The sequence below is a fragment of the Sander lucioperca genome, chromosome 21 (genome assembly GCF_008315115.2).
Source record: "Sander lucioperca isolate FBNREF2018 chromosome 21, SLUC_FBN_1.2, whole genome shotgun sequence".
Taxonomy (NCBI): Eukaryota; Metazoa; Chordata; class Actinopteri; order Perciformes; family Percidae; genus Sander; species Sander lucioperca.
In genome coordinates this window covers 7,218,842-7,238,680 of record NC_050193.1, presented here as the reverse complement: position 1 = coordinate 7,238,680, position 19,839 = coordinate 7,218,842, and the positions used below count along the sequence as shown (strand labels likewise).

The 19,839-nt window shown below is 42.1% G+C and overlaps 1 protein-coding gene across 1 annotated transcript; it reads left to right on the top strand.

Annotated features, from left to right (window-relative positions):
- Nucleotides 1-2,031: 2,031 nt before the first annotated feature.
- Nucleotides 2,032-19,070, top strand: ppap2d (phosphatidic acid phosphatase type 2D). The gene is made up of 6 exons (XM_031312550.2): nucleotides 2,032-2,752; nucleotides 14,704-14,861; nucleotides 15,025-15,311; nucleotides 15,443-15,500; nucleotides 17,113-17,289; nucleotides 17,515-19,070. The coding sequence occupies exons 1-6, from the start codon at nucleotides 2,545-2,547 to the stop codon at nucleotides 17,617-17,619; spliced, it is 993 nt and encodes a 330-aa protein (XP_031168410.1). The 5' UTR covers nucleotides 2,032-2,544; the 3' UTR covers nucleotides 17,620-19,070.
- The last annotated feature ends 769 nt before the right edge of the window (nucleotides 19,071-19,839 follow it).

The following is a 19,839-nucleotide window of genomic DNA, read 5'->3' as shown; positions in this document are numbered from 1 at the left end:
GAAATTACATTAGTATAATGTATCTTTAGTGTGTCTAAAAACTGCAATAGAGAATGGGGGTAATTATTAGGCTACATCTGTTCACTTCCTTTTCTCCTTTTTCTTTTCCATCTGTCAGCAAGGGCTCATCAGCTGGTAGATTTAAAAAAAAATGTTTGCTTGCACATTAGCATTAGCAATCACAGTATACATTTCGCAAGGAAAGGATGGACTTTATAGTTTTGGAAGACTGACAAACTGAACATTAGTTGTATTGTGTATTTGTAGTTGTATTTTGCCTTAAGGGCCGGCTACACCTTCTATTTTACACACAGCTCACAAAATAAAAATAAAAGAAGCAGATGAAAAAATAGAAAATTGAGGGAGAAAACAAATGTTATTTTAAGTTTTGAGTTTCTTAAACACTGTTTTCTTTTCCCATTTTCCCTGCAAGTTTTTTTGCCAGTTTCTTTTTGAAATGTTTAATTCACTTTTAATTCTCAGATTGCCATTTAATAACAATTGTTTACCACTCCAATATCAAATGTCCTTTTCAGTTTTCTAGGCATTTTATAATAGCCAGACTATAGTGGCAGTAAAATAAATGATCTATTTTCTGTGTATCTCTTCATATTTGGGAAAAAAAAAGCAGTGTTAAATTGTACTCCATAACACTGGACAAGTAGCCTATGTTTTTTCTTGTCTTCTGCCATTTAATAGACCAAACAATAAATTGATTAATTGATATTAACCATCAAAATAATCGTAAATTGCAGCCCTAATTTAGGTGTGACAAACCAAGACAGCCAGAGTGTTTCAAAATGCTATGAAACCTTGAAAAAGCTGAAGCAGCTGTGCTTCTGTCTTTACACCAGGGGGCAGTAAACCTCTTACACACAGTCACACAGTGAGCAAGGCATTACTAATAACATGACCGCGGTGAAGTTAGTGTTAACTTGGATATTCGCCAGACATTCACTCCGGACCCAGATTTAGTACCAAAATAGATCAATAGACTGACACACAGAACACACCCTTATAAAAGTTATTGAATGAAATCACAAATTCCCCCATAAGAATATTTAGCCTATATAACATAGAAAAATCGCCTAAAAGTCCTAGCCTATATGGAGAGGTGCATCCTGTGTGTCCAGTGTAGTGGTACATTTTGATATTAAATGTGGGTCGCTGGATCACATCACATGGAAGTTATTGAACACACTGTCATTATGTTGTATTTAAAATATGTATGTAAAATAAATGAATAAGGCTACACATTAGTAATGAAAATGTACTGGGACCAATTTAGTATAATTTTAATAATACTTTTCAGTAATATAAGCAGGTCAGAACAGGACAAACATTATTTTGTTTTATTTAAACAGTAATACATTAATGTCAATGTCAGCCCCCAGCATTTATGTCCAACTTAAAATTAACTCCAACGCGGTACAACCATGGAGTTCAGATTTAAGAAATTAATTTTGCAACATGCATTTCATAAGGGTTCATACCAGATAGAAAGATGTGTTCAGATTGTGGTTTGTCTGTCTGTTTATTTATCTAGTGCAGTGGCAGACAGTCAAACAGCAGTCAATATTATGGAAAAATCCAATTGTCAGACAGACTTGCATGCAGGCTATAGGGCACAGATGGTGCAACAGCCTAGGATCCACATTTTTAACTAACTTTTTTGTCGACCTAAACTACAGTGAGGCCACCACTGAGTAGCTGGCTACATTCATTGTTACCTTTATCGATATTAGGAGAATCAGCCTATTGAAAAGTCTTAGGCCTGTGTTTCTTTTATTTCAAACGAAAATAAAATCTCCCTATATCTGCATTATTAATATGTAGAAAGTCAGAAGCTGTAGCCTAGGCTATCTGCATGGGTGGGACAATTTAATAGGATAGTGGACATCTCAGTGAAGAGGACCAGTCATTGCACAGCTGTCAGGTCAGCTGGAACGAACATGTTGTGAGCTCCAGCCTCATCGTTAAACATTGATTTTGTTGGTTTTTGCCGCGGACTGCTCAAGTCAAGTCAAACCGAATAACCGGAAATGACACATTTTGTCAACCAAAATAAACGTTTTACAGTTACTCGACCAACGGTAAGGCCTACGTTCATCAATAAAATACTTTATTTTGAAAGTTCAAACTAAAAGTTCATGTTTGTTTGACATTTAGAGTGAATGCTGGTCTGTTCAGGACGTTTTTGAGAGCAGCGAGTAGGCACGCGCTCACACTCAGAAGAAGTTTGTTGAGAGGTGTAACTGAGTTAAAGTTTACTCGGATGTTTGAGTTCCCTCTTATTTTCGATTAGCCCCCATCTTTATTTTCCTCTGCAATTTAGCTTTTTTTTAAGACAAACGCGTAAACTAGCGGTCGGTTGGTTATCAGGGTCTGCTGCTGTCAAACTTTCGTTGACATGGATTCGTTGCACCGACGACAGACGGACTGAAACGTTTGGGAATTACCACCATTCACCAGCGGGTTACGACAAAACGGAGCAATTGCAAATCATTTTTAAACAAGTTGTCGTTAATTTTTTTAGCGAAAGACATGCAGAAGTTCAACTCCACCGTTACCCACGGCAACACGCTGTCCCGGGACGCGGAGCTCCAGCTGCGGTTAGCTGACACCGGAGGAGCCGGGGACGGGAAGGAGAACGGCGGTGGGAAGCATTTTGTTTCTCAACCTGATGAGGAAACCTCGTTTTGCACCAAGAGGAAGATGCTTGTCGGTTTGGATTTAATATGCCTTTGTGTCGGTAAGAATCTGTGTTTAGCCTAATTATTTTAAATTAATGGTTTTGACCATAGGGTTGTTGGTGTTTTATGTTATTACAGCTGACTGCTGTTTAACTAGCCTAAGTAACTCCAATATAAATGCAGCGATGACCACTTTATCATTTTAAAGCATTGCATTTACAATTATAGGTCTAATTCACTTTGAATACTTTTAAAGGACCCACACACGCAAGTGTCAAGATCGAGCTTTTAGATCATATTAAATCTTTAGGGGTAAGGAGGTTAAACGAAGTTGGCTTTGAGTAGAAAAAAAAAAAAAACATTGCAAGGGGATTTGTTAAAGTTAACGAAGCTGCAAAGCGTTTTTCCAGAAGTCAAATGGAAACTGTTCAAACGGTCTGAAAACTTTCAGCTCGTTCCCTTCTGTGCACGTGGGGGCAGGAGGGAGGGGATGGGGGCTCAGCTGGCAGGAGCAGAGTTGTCCCGGGAATTCATCTGTTCCCATGGCAACTCCCAAAGTTCCCCAGAGAAGAACGTGGGAATTGGGGTAAAAACATGCTTGTGTTCTCGTGCCGAAAGTTACCGCTGTTCACTGAGCTCTTTCGCCTCTCTCACTGCAGCAATGGCAGCCACACATAATTTACAATGCTCAGCTGGAACCATTCATTCATTAACCACCAGTTTTCACAAGGAGAATTAGAAACATCAGTAACAACATGTGGACAACAACTCAGAGGCCACTGACATAACCATAATAAAGGAGTGGTCAACATAAGTTTCTCTAATAACATTGAAATGACTAATGGATTCCACTTGATAGTGGATTTGAAGACCTAATTTTGACAAGTAGCCTAATAATAGTTTTGTCAGTAATCTATGAATCTTTTTTTTTTTTTTACATTTTATTGTCTACTTATAAAATGTTCAAACTAAAGACTTTTTTGTGCAAAGCAGAAGTCACTAAACTCAAATATCTTTAACTTATAATAGAATAAATAATAAATGTTTTGTATTTTTACTTGATAAATAGCAAACAATATAAAGATTGTCAAATTAATCATAATCAGCCCTATCCATCAAATGGACACATAATATCAGAGACCTCTGTGTGATAAGATTTGGTCAAACTGTGTTTTGATAGAGCAGCACAATTGTCATAATGTTAGGTAGGGTTACCACAGTTATAGAAGTTGAGACTTGATTACACATTAACTCATTGTGCCTTTGTAGTTAATACACAACTGTAATAATGAGATTGAACTTTCCATTTAGAAGAAAAAGTGTCCAAATCCTATAGTTACATAAATGTGGCAAGACCCAAATTAGGAATTATTAGCAGTAACATGTTCTTAAGTGCCCAAAGAAGAAGTTCAATTATATTATTTGCATTAACATGAAGACAGTTAATGGTGTACTGTGGTTTGTTCATGCTGAGCTTGGTATAACATGTGTGTAGTGGTTTAAACTACAGCATTGCATTATATTAAATATTTTCTGGCAAGAATCTAGTGACTGAAGCTGTCAGAGAAATGTAGAAATCTAAATGTTGCAGAAATGTCTGACAAAATGGGAATACTCCAGTAAAATGCCATTACCTCAGAAATGTACTGGACTCCTACAGAACTTAAGTAAAAGTAAAAAGTACTGTATTACTTTACTCCTCTGTTCAGTCTAGTTTGGGAAATATCTGAAACCATCTGAAAGCATGCCTAAGGACCTGCTCTACTGATATTTGGTAGAGAGTGAGATTGTATAATTTCATCAGTTTTATGTCATCATCTCACATGACTATGATAGGGAAGCAAATCAGTGTTGTGTGAGTGATTATTCGGACCGACTGCAAACACTAGAGAGGCAAAACCCGTCCAGGCAGATTGACAGGTCTCAGCCTCATTGGCAGTTAAAGCATAGGAAGTAAGCCGGCAGACAAAACAACAGTGTGAGGCAGTCAGTTTCATTGCCGTGTTATTCTTAACCCCTGCAGGTATGCTATTAGCTGTTCACGCCGCACACCTCTCAGCAGCTTTGTTTTTGTGTTTAGGAAGTGGCTAGTGACCCAGCATCAGTCAGCACAACGGAGGAGATGGTCTCTCTCAGTTCTCCTCCTAAGAAGCATGCCACTTGCTTTCTCACAAAATTGCGTGCCCCTCTTATCCCCCTCTGACTAGATTAAATCACAGAGTCTGAATCCCTGAGCCTCAAGCTGGTCACAGCTGAGAGGATTTAGAGAGTCAGTTAGTCTTGTGACTTTTGTAAAGTTTAAAGGAGTTCACCTTCTTGCTATGGAAGTAACAATTGCAACGGTCTTGTTTGGTTTGATAGGTTGATACATTCCCATTTTCAATTTTTGATTTTTTCAACATTATAAAAGTATAAGGTTTAAGTAGGCTAGTTTTTCTCTGCAGCAAAAATAAAAAACAAAACATAAACAGTGCTTTATAGTTTTATCAAGAACAATCAGATCAATAGTTGCAAAACTTCCTGTTAAACATCACATGGTGAATTGTTTGCTACACTATACTGAAATGAGAGAATCATTTTTAAAGTGTCCATATTATGCTCATTTTCAGGTTCATAATTGTATTTTGAGGTTGTACCAGAATAGGTTTACATGGTTTAATTTTCAAAAAACACCATATTTTTGTTGTACTGCACGTTGCTGCAGCTCCTCTTTTGACCCTGAGTGTTGAGCTCTCTGTTTTAGCTACAGAGTCAGGCATCTCACTTCTATTCCATCTTTGTTGCGAGTCGCACATGTGCAGTAGCTAGGTTCTGCAACGGCTCTGCTACTAGCTAGAAGCTAGCGCTGCTAACGGTTAGCCACCTCGTTCTCAATGGCAAAACACTGCTACAACACACACAAGTTCACCCTAATCTACAAAATAAATTGTATAGAACTACTTACATGTCCCTCATCTGCAGGTATTCCACACGAAGTTGGAAGTGCACCCTCGTTTAGAAGAAGTCTCCCGGCTAATCCTGTCTTGTACTGACCGAAGTTGGAGAAACAGCGAGCTGATGTGGTATTAGCTAAAGTGGTTAGCACACACCAAATGTTTCGGGCGATGACGTAGACGGCCTTGCCGATTTTGACTAGCTCACCTGGAAACTGAAGGCAGGATACATTTAGAAACCCGTATCTCACTCAAAACAGCATGGATGTTTTTCCAAGTTTGTATGTGTGTGGAAGCACCAGAGACACAAAATAACACCCCAAATCCCAGAAAAGGTGATTTTTTCATAATATGGGCACTTTAATAATATAGTTTTATACCATTCTTGCTACTGGGAGATCTTACTATTAGATGACATGCAGATCTCCGGGTGTTTGACGGCATCCTGCCTGTCTTTGCCCTGTTAACCATCATGTCAGTTATCAACAGAAGCCTGACTTTGACTCATCTGTGGGCATTCGGCAGTAAATGCCATTACTTAGTGGAGATGAATTGGGCCCTTCATTGACCTAAACCCTCTTATCTCTGACTAACCCAATTTTCCCTTAAAAATGCCATCATCAGATTCCCTCAGACGGTTGACCTGACGGCATTATTCATCCTGTTAAAGGGGCTCATTCACTGTGCAACTGTGGAATTTTACCCTGAAGCATCCCATCCTCATTATGTTATCAGCTGAAGAGGGATTCCACAGTGATCCGAGGTTTTCACAGCCTCTCCATGTGGTTCAGTATTTACTTAACATGTGGCGACATAAAGTTAGTATGTTGCGGCATTATGAATGAACTTTAATCTTTCTGCTGTGGAATGCTGGGATATTGAGGACATTAACCAAGGCTTTGACTCAGGTTACCTGATCATAGTGTTACACAACACCGGGCTTGTCTAACACTGCTGCACTCCAGTAATAAGGCAGTGTTGTTTATGGCGCTGTTCTGACATGAACGTGATGGATGCTGCACAGAGATGGATTGTTCTGGTTCAGCTCAGTGTCAGTACGTTCCATGTAAGCTGTAGAATGCAAGTGTGTGCTTGTGTGTCTGTGTGCATGCATTCCTGGTGGGACTGGGTTTAACCGGGACAGACCTGACAGAATCTGCGCCCTGTGGCTGCATCTAAGATCCAGCGTCCAGCCACCCAGGGGTCAGGAGGTGTCGGGTGTTTGTCATATCAGCAGAGCATGCAGGGACAGGCCTCCCCACCTGAACTGCTGTTTCCCTCCTGCACAGGTGGTCTTTACTCTGTCATCACTCCAATAAAGCCAGTTATTGCCTCTCTTAAGAGTAATTGGGAAATGATTGGAAGTGGCACTTGAAAACCCTATATTAGCTTTTACAGCGTAGAGGAACATTATGACAGCCACTAGGCTTGACCTTCTTGTAAAGGTTAATTGTGAAATAGTTTCATACTTGATATGAACAAGATGTTAGGCTGTGGTAAAATAATACAAAAGAGAAAAAATGATCCACACTGATGATAAAGAAAGGTGGTAAAAACAAAACTATTTTTTGGTACTATAGAAAGAGAAAGCTGGAATCAGTTGGTCGCTGTTATGTGCAAGTGTGTGTTTTTGTTCTAGACGTGAAGCAGCATGCCAGGACGAGAGGGCTGGTATCTACCTGAATGATCTGAATTCGAAAAGCTTATGTCTGCTTTTGCACCCTTCTCTTTTTCTCCTCTTTTCATCAGACAAACTCTATTTTGAGACTGAAGGTGTTTCAGTAATGTAGCGAGGTGTGTGAGTATGTATGTTTTACGTCTGCGTGGGTGTTTTGGGCGGGTGGCGGGTTTTGGCAGAGAAAGCTGCCAAGTGAGTAAGACAGCAAGAAGCCAACACGTCACAGCATGTCACTGTGAATAGGGCCAGGAATATTAAATTGTCTCCTGTGTGTGTGGGTGTGTGTGTGTGTGTGTGTGTGTGTGTGTGTGTGTATGTGTGTGTGTGTGTGTGTGTGTGCGTGTGTATGAGTAAAAGTGTGGGCGTTTGTGTGTTTGCATCACCGTGGCTTCTAATACAGTCACCCTACTACAGCTGCCATGTGTGTGCTGTTTGTTGACAAATTTGCCGGTCCTGTTTTGCTGCATGTTTTAGGCCGTGATCAAACACGCTCCGAAGTTATGGAACCCACTGGTGTCACTCTGTGGCAGACAGATGGAGAGCCATTAAAAATGGCTCCGTCAAATCATTAGTCAAGTCAAAGAAGTGATTTTGCTTACTCTCTCTCGTTAGTGTACTTATGCATCTCCTTCCCATTTGACAGCAGACGTTCGGGAATCCATTAGCTGCCCCCTTCTTAGACAGACTATATGGGCACATGTACTCTGCTGTCAATGCATCTTCCTTTACCCATCAGCACACCAGAGCCTGTTTAGTTTCCTGGAGGCTGAGGGGCAAGTAAGAGCCTGAATGAGTGAACAGCCCCAGGGTGGGAGAGTAGTTTGAGGCATGGAAGGGGTTGAGGATTTACAGTAGGGGTCAGATGTCAGACCCAGGGGCGACTGAGGAATCTTATCTACAGCTGTCTATGTCCTATTGAGGAAGTAGCAAGGATATACTGTTCAGACAGCAAATAGCTTCAAATGTACTTTTAATGAGGCAGGCAGCTGAAATCTTCTTCTCGATGACGATTCCGTAAGTGCCCAGGGTGGTCCATAGGTATTAGCTGTAATGAGTGAACAAAGATGTGTATAGTACACCAATCCTCAGAGCTCATTAGCTAAAATGGGTTTGGAGAGGCTTATCATCGAAGTATCTACCTGAATCTCAATACAGCCTGTTGCCCCGCTTTTGTGTTTGTCAGAACTAATGACTCGTCCTCATCTGTCTGTCCCCCCATAAGGAGACTTATGCAGCCCCCCTTGGCGCCATGGCATCGCTACCCATCATTGGGACCATTTTATCATTGTGACACATCTCACCTGCTGGAGCCTTCCCTCCCTTCATCCCCTCAAGCTCTGGTCTGAAGTTGTTCCAACTGCATGCTCCCCCTGCAAACCAAAACACTAACACAACAGCCCCATAGCCCTCAACTCTTGCCATGCACAGTACTACCACAATTAGGCTGCTCCATGCCAAATACCTCCCCTGCAGTCTCAACCACAACCCTGTGCCGTTCTCACATTACAGACTGCCAGCCCTCACCCCACTGCGCACACCCTTACCTTCCCACCACAAAAACCACCATAGAGGCCCTTTAAAGTTTCCAAGGTACATACCAAAGTGGCGGGTCCTTTATGTTCCTGCTGAATCAGACAGGCAGACAGACAGCCCACTTCAGACCTCACCACTCTTGCCCTGAACTCCAGAGTCAGGCTCCAGGAAGCAGGTCAGTGAAGTGTGGAGAGAACAGAAGCAGCTGCGGGAAGCATGTCTCCACTGGCCAGCTGTAACAGTAACAGTGAAAGGGGGCAAGCAAGAGCTCTCCTGGTGCGCTAGTGGAAGGTAAAGCCACCTTAAGGCAGTTGAAAATGCCACTGTATGCGGATACATGAAACATATGTCTTAAACTAGAACAAACCTGTGAGCCTGGATCACTTGAATTTGAGAGAAACAGCTGACTTTAGCTGAATGTTGGAAGGGGGGGTATGATAAATGAAAAAGTGGGTATCTACTTAAAGGTGGTCCAGCAGCAGCCGCAGATGCTGATGATAGCAGATGGTTAACAAAGATCCAAGATGATGTTTTGGCTCCTCTTTGTTCTTTTACTGATTACCTTTTTGTGCTATCATCAGGGCAGACAAAATAGATTCAGAGTCTCTCAGAACAATCCAGCCAATTATGGAAAAGAAACGTGTGTGTGTCAGTGCAGGGGCCCACCACTAACCCTTATCCCATCTCTCCATATCTCTCTATATCCACGACGTTCCACTTCCGGGATTGCTCCGGTGCTGCCGGAAATTCCACCGGAGGTCCTTTTCGGCCGGATATCCGTTACCTTCCGCTTTCTTTGTGTTGGAATTTTAAACTCCGATCGATTTATGAGCACTATGGTTTACTGCTCCTCAGATCTCTGCAGGGTAAATCTGTCCAATCTGAGTTGCACGACTAAAACGTACACGTTCCACCAAAACAAATTCCTTCCTGAGGCTATTTTGCAGCTGCACGGTGGCTCCATCCGGAGTTTAGCGCCGCCTGAGACGATTGTGATTGATTTGAAGAAATGCTAATAAACCAGAGCATGGTTTTCCCAACTCGGAAAGCTGTGTGGACTAGCCAGACCCTCCTCCGCAGCGTTGTGGAGAGAGGTCTGAGCCACCAAGGATGAACAGGATAAACCACCTTCTAGGACACTTGCATACACGCACAGTACTTTAATTAAGTCTGTGGCAGTTCATGGTTGCCAATTATAATCACAGCCTTAGTGTGGATGACTTCACCTCCTGTTCAAGTTTTACCTTCCTGACAGTACCACAGTCTCTTTGTGTGTCTTTCTGTGCATGTCTTTCTGTGTTCTTTTGTGTTCATTCAAACAAATACTTTTTTACATCAGGTGAAACATAAAAGACTTGGCTTTTCCCTTAAAGTATATGACTCAAACTGAATAGTGATTAAATGAAAGAACAGATCAAGTCTAGTTAAAGTCATTATTGCACAAATAATTGTACAAGCCCACCCAGCCCAATTGGAGACTGCTATTTATGAGCATGTCAGGCAGGCCGTTACACTGCTTCTTGTAATGTCGTTACCAGGGATTATCTTGCCCGCAAATTAAAATTCTGACACTTCAGGGTTGAGTTCACCAGCTCACTATTTTTTTTTACAAGGTTGACTTGTAGGTAAACAAGCAGCTTATTTTGCTGGGAAATATTGGCACATGCAAGATGGTGAGGGGCCCAGCATGGGTGGACCACCCCTGAAGGGTGCAGTAGCAAGCTGGGCCGAAGGCCAGGCTCAGCCTAGTCCTAAACTGCAGGCCAAATGGACCAGTGTTGACAGGTCACTGTCCTCCAGTTTTATCAAAGGGCAAATGCAGAACGAGGCCTGCACAGTCAAACATTATTGAGTGTGATGAAGCAGATGGTCATTACTGTGGCTTAGATATAGCTTTAGGCTGAGTGTCATGCTAATCTATGAGGATGCAGACTGTTTGTCCAACAGCAGCATCCACAGCAGTTCATTTTAGGTCTGTGATAGTGAGGCTGTTTGCCTCAATGCATGTCTCTAGGATTGTTTGGCTTTTGTGTGGTTTATTTGGTTGATTAGTTTTTTTTCTAGGAACTAGTGGGTTTGTTGGTGGTTTGTTTGGTTATCTGTTAGTCTATGTGGCTGTGGGTTTGGTTTGTTTGCATCCTTGTGTGGTTTTTATGTGTGTGAGTCTGTATATGTGTGTTGTGGATATTCTGCTGGTTGACGTGGGGTCGTGTTTACAGAGCGGGTCCCAGCAGAGCCCAGATCTCTGACCCTCACATTCCAGAACCACCACTAATCACCTCCGTCTGCTGTTCTCTGTAGAGAAACCCTTGCCGCATCTCTCTTGGCTCCATCTCTCCAGTTTTCTCTCACCCCAGTATTATCGCCCTCACCCCCATTTGTCAATTTTTGAGGCCTTCTGACCATGCATTTTAGCCTAGTTTTTAGTTTGACCATAAAGCATTGTCGATGAATAACTGCCATCTGCCCTATTTTTTTAGCACTCTGTCTTTAATCACTTTCTCCATAGTTTTTTTTTTATTTCTTGCTTTTGGTTGTTGTTGTTCTCCTCTCACAGTGAGCTCATTCTGGGCTGTGGTCATAGATGTGTAAATTAGAACCAGAACAGTTTTTCAGAGGCACATATCCCCTCTGCTCTCATTCCTCCTCTTTTCTTCCCTCCCTCCTTCTCTTCTTTCCCCCCTTCTTTCTTTCTGTCCCTTTTGACTATTTGAAAGCATTCCTGCTTTGAGTGTCAGGCCCAACGAGCAGCACATTTTGGCCTGGTTGTGTGAGCCGACCCACTCCTCCGCCTCCTTTTGGGTCCCCTCGCAGGTCTTCCTGGCCTGGCTCTCTTTTGAGCATGTCTTGGCCAGGTGCAGAGGTTCACTCACAACTGCCTGACAGATGATGTGAGGGTCTCTGGAGTGTTTTCATGTCTTGTTGGGAAAACTGTTTTAATGTAGTTGTAAAGCGTTGACTGTGACACAGGAGCTTGTAATTTGTATAGGATTGTACAGATACTGAATAGCGTTCCAAGTGTTTCTAGCACTATCAATTTGTTTTTTTATTAATTGTACACAGCACTGACAATTTGTGATACAACTGAGATTGAGGTGTATTTTATTTTATTCAGAAGCTTTGTAAATAGCTTTGCCACAGTGGAGCGATCTTTGGTCCATGGCCATTAGTGCCGAGTCTGTCCATGGACTTCCTGCAGTAATGGGAAAACAACACAAGCCATCAGCACTAGCAGGTCTAAGGTTTTAAAATATGCAGCAATCTGGCTCAGCACTTCATGGTTTCCATTATACCTCCGTATGTATTGAAAATGATCCCTTAAAAAGTCCATGCTCTTACTGTAACCGCAGAGTGTTGAGTCCTTAATGGAGAATCTGTCCATTACCTCTCTGCCAGTGCAGCAAAATATTGATTATTGAGAGAGGACTGTCCATATTGTGGAATATGAGGCCACAGAGAGAGTATGTTAATGGATGGTATAGAAAGCAAAACATGTCTCTATTTGACACAGAATTGACCTGATTACACACAGGCAGAATAAATGTTCAATGCTGTACTTTATGTTGCAACATTTGAGCACACAAAGGACACCCCAAAATGTCAAATCAAAAACCCATTCTGATATACTCACATAGTATGAACACATAGCCTACTCACACACATCCACACCCACTCAATTTGAACCAGAGAGAAACCAGAACATAGCTCTGCAGGTCTCCACCAAGGTATGATACACACAGATAACAGGATTACGATTAGGAGATTAAGAGATGGCTGTGCATTTTATGCAGGCGGCAGAAGGGAACCAGGAAACCCTCATACAGGTATTCCTTTTTAAATTAACAAGAAACAAAAGACTTTATCTAATACTCAGCAATCTTATTAACTCTTATAAACTAACGTAATCAGAATTACTTCAAGTCGTTTTCTGTAATATAACTGTTCCTAAAGAAATGTAATATACACACCACTCAACATTATAATAATCTTACAATATACGAGTTGACTACAGAATTCATGGATTGCATTAGATGATGCCCCTAATAAACCCATAGTAATAAATCCAATGGTTTGACATTCAACTGGGATTTTAAAAAAAGGAAGGAATTCTGACCAGAAAACACCAGAATTTCAAAATAAATAATGATTTACCGGTAGATCCATTATAATAAATTCCTCTGTCTAAAAAAACAGATAGCACCTGTATGTGACCTGTATGTGACCTGTGTGTGTTGCATGAGGTACATTTATGTAATTTATGTAGGTATGTGTGAGGAAAGGCCTGTAGACGTGGCAACTGGAGATGAGCGAGAGATCGGGGTCAGATGAGAGGTGTCTCCTATCTCTCTTTCTCTCTTTGTTGACGTCACAGCCTCCGCTATCTGCCTGCAACGTGTTTCCCTTCCTCACTTTCTTACTAAGGCCCCTCTTAAATTAAATAGAAGTGGGCTGGCTTTTATCTGTGTTTTGTCTTTCTGTTAGGGCAGCATGACTTTGAGTACAGAGGTCACTACTACACACGTATGACTACAGTATAACATTCTTAATCAGCTATACTGTCACACAGCTGGTAAGAGTTGCCTCCTCATGTGTTTTCTGTGCTGATAGCCTCAAGCCTATAGATCATTTCCTTGTTATCCTTTATCAGTTCAGAGGCTGAATGAGTGGTATGGCTGTATGGTTGGGATAACAAACACACATAATAATACAACTAAAACAAAGCCAATGTGGACAAATCTTAATAGTTAGCTATAGTAGGTTAGGTATTCATTTCCTGGCCTTTGTCAGTTAGTAATTGTTGATTTACCATGCTTAAAGACATCTTTGTGTGCCATTGTTTGAGTGTGTATTTGTGTGTTGTTCCTTTTGGCCTGATTTGGAGTTTGTGTCTTGTGCACTACACAGTCACGTAGTCTGAAAGATTCCCTGGCAGGAGCAGAGTTTTGGCCTGGGTGCGTTCCAGCCAACCAGCAGGCCTTGGATGACAGGAAGAGGCACAGAGGTTAATGATTAGTCCCATGTTCTCGCTGCATTCCATGGGGTGACAAGGGGACATGGGATACAGGACAGAGAAATGGAGCAGGCCGGGCAGGCTCTTACAGGGCTATTGGTTATTAGTTTGAAGCACACAATTAAAGCTGTGCTGCTCAGCTCCCGGTCCTGGGAATACAAACACACCTTCTCCCTTTTTGTCATCATTAAAATGTTGCACAACTTTTACTCAATGAACTTTCCCCATCAGGTTTGTTTGCTGAAGCGTGCCAGACCTTGACTCACTTTCACTTGAAACAGAGTTCTTATAATAAGTGACCAGCCAGGAAACAAAGTGAACACACATTGTAGGACAATTGTTAATGTAAGATTAAATAGATGGATCTAAAAGTCATTGCTTTCCACTGGAACAAAGCTTCATTGTTAAACAATACCTTGCTCTTCCTACAGTGGGTTTATTGTCCTCTTTTGGCACACTGAAATGTTCTGTGTAACACACCCTCTCATCTTCTTCCTCCTTTCTCATCTTAATTCTCCACTGCAATGCCCATCTCCCCATCTGTCTGCCTTTCTGTGTCTGTCATCTCTCCTTCTCCCTGCTCCTCTGATGGAAGCAGCTATGTGTGGAATGCTTGATTCCCCAGGAATCTGGAAATCATGTCACCAGATGACTGATGTTCTTTAAAGCTGCTCCCATCCTGGTCCTGTGAGACAGGAGAAGGCCACCTTTATGTTAGCTGACTGTACCAACTATCTGTGTCTTTCTCTGTCTCTGTGATCATTGTTGCACTGACCACATGCTCACAGACATTCATCAAGCCATCTTTTGTTTTTTGTCTGCCTACCCTCCATTTTCTCTCCCACATCTCAACAGCCTCGATCCCATTCTTTGCGTGTGAGTTGAAGGCAGTGACTCCATACAAACGAGGCTTCTTCTGTGGAGACTCCTCCATCACCTATCCTTACCTGGAGAGAGAGGCCATCCCTGACAGCCTGCTCATTGCTGGTGGTATAGCCATCACTGGCCTAACAGTAAGACAATAATAGATGTGGCACAGTGAGTTAAAGTTGTCATCACTTTAATATGGTGTCTTTGAGCATGTGTTTGTTTTAAGACTAACACAAATAAACATTTCCATTGTTTGTGCAGCTGTACTGTATGTAACCAGTTCCTCTTGTCTTATTTCCATCTCAGATTGCACTGGGTGAATGCTACCGGGTGCGTTTCCGAGGTGCACACTCGCGGGCTTTTGTCCGAAACTGCTATGTGTCGTGCCTGTATAAGGAGCTGGGAAGCTTCCTGTTTGGTTGCTGTGTGGGTCAGTCACTCACCAATATGGCCAAGCTAAGTGTGGGACGCCTGCGACCCAACTTCCTGTCTGTCTGTAACATCACCTATGCGTCCATCAACTGCACTCCGGGCAGCTACATTTCCCAGGTCACCTGCAGGCAGCCTAATCAGAAGATGGTGGAGGAAGCAAGGTGTGTGGTGTGTGCGCATGAGTGTTTTTGCTCAGAAATATTTGGTTTGTTTATTAAGGGTGGCGTATACAATCGCAAGTCATGCAGTTAATGTGTAACATTTGGCATGTTTTATTGATCTTCTCCTTCAGGAAGTCTTTTTTCTCCGGCCATGCTTCCTTCGCAATGTACACCATGCTCTACTTGGCAGTAAGTCACGTCTGCTTTTGAATACACACACACAAACACATCTGGAATGTGACCTGGATGTCACATTTACCGGAGCTTGTGTTGTGTAATTACAATATTTGGTACTGTGTTTAAAATGTTGGGGGAATATTATGTATTATGAATAACTGTCACTTTCATTTTAGTTAGTAGAGACAAAACCAATCCAGAGAGGCCAAGAACACTGTGTGCAACTATTAACTAGATAAGCTAATTAAACATGCACAAACATGTACACATGTGCTGCTAAATATATTCACATTTCCTGATCGTGAGGGAGGAGATCTTTGAGAGCAGCAATTCTCCAAAGGCATCCTGCTCCAAGCTGAAAGAGCTGGTGAGACACGGAGGAGGGGAGAGTTAGAGAATGAGGAAGAATGTTTTTCCACAGGGAACATGAATAGATGAAGAGGCTACACAGACAGAGGAGGCCTTGTTGTGGGTCTCATTTAGAGGAGGGGGTGGAGGGCTGAATATGCCTGCTGAGAGATCGACAGGCTTCTTTCAGCAAGAGACACCCTCTCAACCCCCCCATCTCTTCATCTTTCTCTCACATTGCACTGCCCAGTAGTCATGGGTGCATTGTGGGATAGAAACAACAGTTAGAAAGAGACAAAAGCACATTATCAACCATAAAATGTCCACATTCCTCATGTATTCCCCCTCATTAACCCTTAAATCATAGTTTAAGGTGACTTAAATATCATATAGTGTATAGCTAAAATTAATGAAATGAAGTGAGGATGTTGCTGTACAAAATTAAAGAGAGGAGAAAAGAAAATCACTGCCTCCTCTATTTGCACTTGTACACTATATAAGTCCAAATGAAAGCAGCTTCTCTATGACCAGAAAGAGACAAGGATGAGTAGGGGGAGACTGAATAAGAGGAATAAAGGGTAAATTACTACGGGGAAGAAGTGGTGTGAGAAAAACAAGGGCACATCTCACTGTGTTGTTTTTCCACACATACTGTACACTGCAGGCCCAAACCCACAACACAGCCTTGCATGCAAGTTTGCTGCTAGCAGACTGTAGACAACCTGGAGAGACTGTTTCAGACCTGTAGCTACATGCCACCCGGATCGTGGCCAGCTGTGCTGGTGTTTGAGGCAGGAACAGTGACACCTGCTCTGAGTTGCGATAGGAGAAGGAGAGAAGGACCGGCCTCACCGCAGGAATGTAGGCCATATGCTCCCCAGTGGTTGACGGGTCCAGACAGACCTCGGGCCTCCACATAAAACTACCCCTGCATCTGCATCGCGCTCGCCCTGTGACCCCGTTTTTTACAGACACAAACATCCATTCTGACTGCAGCGCTGAAGCAGGAGATGAGGATGAACAAAAGGAGGAAATGGGGTTCAGATAGTGTTAATGGACTTGTGCCAAGCTTCTCTTTCCCCTCTGGGTAGCAGACTGATTGGATGTCCATGTTTCACTTTAAGGTCTTTGTCTGGTTTTTAGAACTTAAATTATGAGACGTAATTATCAGTTTATGTTTGCGGGGCATACATTAACACATGCATGTATTCCCTTTTCTGTAGTAATTATATCGTCAGTAACAATATAATAACAATGATTATCTTCTTTCTTGCAGTTCTATCTGCAGGCGCGGTTGTCGTGGCGAGGAGCTCGGCTGTTGCGCCCACTAATACAGTTCCTCTTAGTGATGATCGCCATCTACACTGGCCTGAGCCGCATCTCCGACTACCGTCACCATCCCAGTGACGTCGTCACAGGCTTCATCCAAGGAGGACTCACTGCATACTGGGTGGTATGTCGAAAATCACTGTTGTCTAAATAGTCTAGAATAACAGTTATCTCTGTCTTCACAGGATTTGTTTCTCTCTGCTCTCTGTTAAATGAGTTAGCTTAAACAATAGGCTCTCTCCCTCATTTTCATCACTCTGATCTCTCATGGTGTTTATAAACAGTGAATGATTGACAGCGTGTGTGGTCTGTGTATATTTCCTGACATGTTTTGCGTCTGTGCCTGCAGGCCTTCTACATCTCCTCAATGTTTAAGCCCTGCGCCCGTCAAGACCTGTCTCCCACGTGCATGTCCCTGGAGAGTCCACTGTCCAGCCAGCAAACTGTCTGTTAGCAGGCACATGCAATCGTCCAGGAATCAGAAGATAAGAGAAGATGGACTACAGAAAGACAGGGAGAATGTCAGATAGCACAGGCGAGGAGCAGAGAGAATTTTTTTTTAAAGAAAGTGAATCATTCTAAGAGAAGGATATGATTAAAGAGTACAATCTAACACACACTTGCTCTTTGGGGCATACTGATATACATTTACACAGTAATCTAATATTCTCACACACACACACACACACACACACACACACACACACACACACACACACGTGAAATACAAGAAGCACATTTGACTGTCCAGTCAAACCCGTCCAGTGAAAAGAACTGCATAGTAATATTACAGATATTTTTTTATATATGAAAAAAAATAAAAATGTCTATTTTTCAAGAGGATTTGTTAGAAGCTGCTAATGTTGATAATTTTCTTCTGAGATGGAGGCATTTGGTCAGTGCAGTTAGTTAGCTTTCAAAGCAGAACTTTTTGGTCTTGGGTGAGAAAGGAGAAAACGCCAGTCTCCTCTTTGTTTTTGATCTTCTGCTCAGCTTGAAAAACATCACCCAGCAGCTGTGAACTGAGACCATTAGACCTCTGATGTAAGTACAGCTCTGTACCAAGTAATAAGGAACAAGCACTGGCTTCAACTTCAACCATCTTTACCTTCTGATGTGCTACTGCTTTAATCAGACTGCCCTACATTGATATGACAAAACAAAAACCTGTACGTAAGAAAAGAAAAAATAGTATTTGAGCTGTAATACAACATTATCTTTCTTTTTGTGTAACCAGGGTAGTGGTGTGGAGGAATCTGACCAGGTAACTTCCCTTCCACCACCACTACCACATTTCTGTACTAACCACTTTGACTGTGTCTCAGAGGTGGAGGTTTGACTGAATTTTGTAACCTTTGACCTTTGCCCCCGGACTCCAATCTCTGAGCTGCACCTTGATTTATACCACTCTGACAGGAGAGCCGATATGGCTGCAACCCCAGCGGCCCTCCTGTGCATCTTTATTAATAGCACTTGAACGTACATAATGGAACCTTTTAATTATAATCAATATGATATATTTTATCACAAGTTTGAATAATCAGTGTTTATTTTGTCAAACTCATACACTATATTTGTTTTTGTTTTTCTTTACATGATAATTATTCAAATTGAATGTAAATAGCTGTCATTTTATGAACCACACAGAATTTCATAAGTATTAGTTCCAGTTTTGGACAGTTTTTACATGTTTAATAAGTGTTTGTATTTACGTTTGTGTCAATCAGGTACGGAGAGTTACTATTGTATCTGTTGTAACTACTAGACTGAGCCACAGATATTATCAGAAAGCTATATTTTTTGTGTTCCCAGTTATTGTTATATGTTTTGTCTGTGAATGCCAGAAAGGCTGAAATAACCACTGTACTCAAAAAAACCAAACCAATAAAATGAATGTTGAATGTGTTTAACTTCTTCTGTCCTCTCTTATTTTTAGTGTTAGCAAAATGAAAAGTAATGCACTCTGATGCCCACCAGACACTTAATGTCACAATATTTACGTCATCTCGGTTGTCTCTGGCTGCTCACACAGCAGAGTTGGTAAAGTAAGCCATTTAGCCATTTATAAGTCAGTCAGCATACAGCCATTCTTTTTTTTTTAGAAACAGGATACCAGACTCTGTAAGGAGGTCAGGAAATCTGGGCTGAAACAGAACGTAAACTCTGAAATGATAAGTGATTTAACCTCTTGTGTTGTTTGGAGGCTTCCACTCCAGTGCTCTCCTAGTTTCTTTCATTGCAGCTCTTCCAGCCCCAGCCCCCCCCCCCCCCACACTCCTTCACACCCTTCCTCGTCTTGCCCCTCCCCTGCTCTCAGTCCTTTTTGAGTGCAGTGGAGCATGATGGGCTGTTTCAGGGGGTTATGCTACCATGGAGATGCTTAGCCAGATACAGGCCGGGGCATCTGAGGCAGTTTCTTTCATTTCTTTATTTCTCTCTCAGATCCACTTCCATGCTGAGGGAGGAGAATAAAAAGCAGCCCAGATCAAACAGAGAGGGTAAAGACAAAGAGGGAGAGCTTAAGTAATGATTTTGTGCATAATGCTGAGGTAAGGGGGACAGACGAGCAGGAAAACTGGTCCAGTAATGAAGGGAAGGAGTAATGCAGCAGTTGGCAGAACTGATGGGGCGGTAGATATAGGAGAGAGAGGGTGATGGGCGTGGGGTGTCAGGG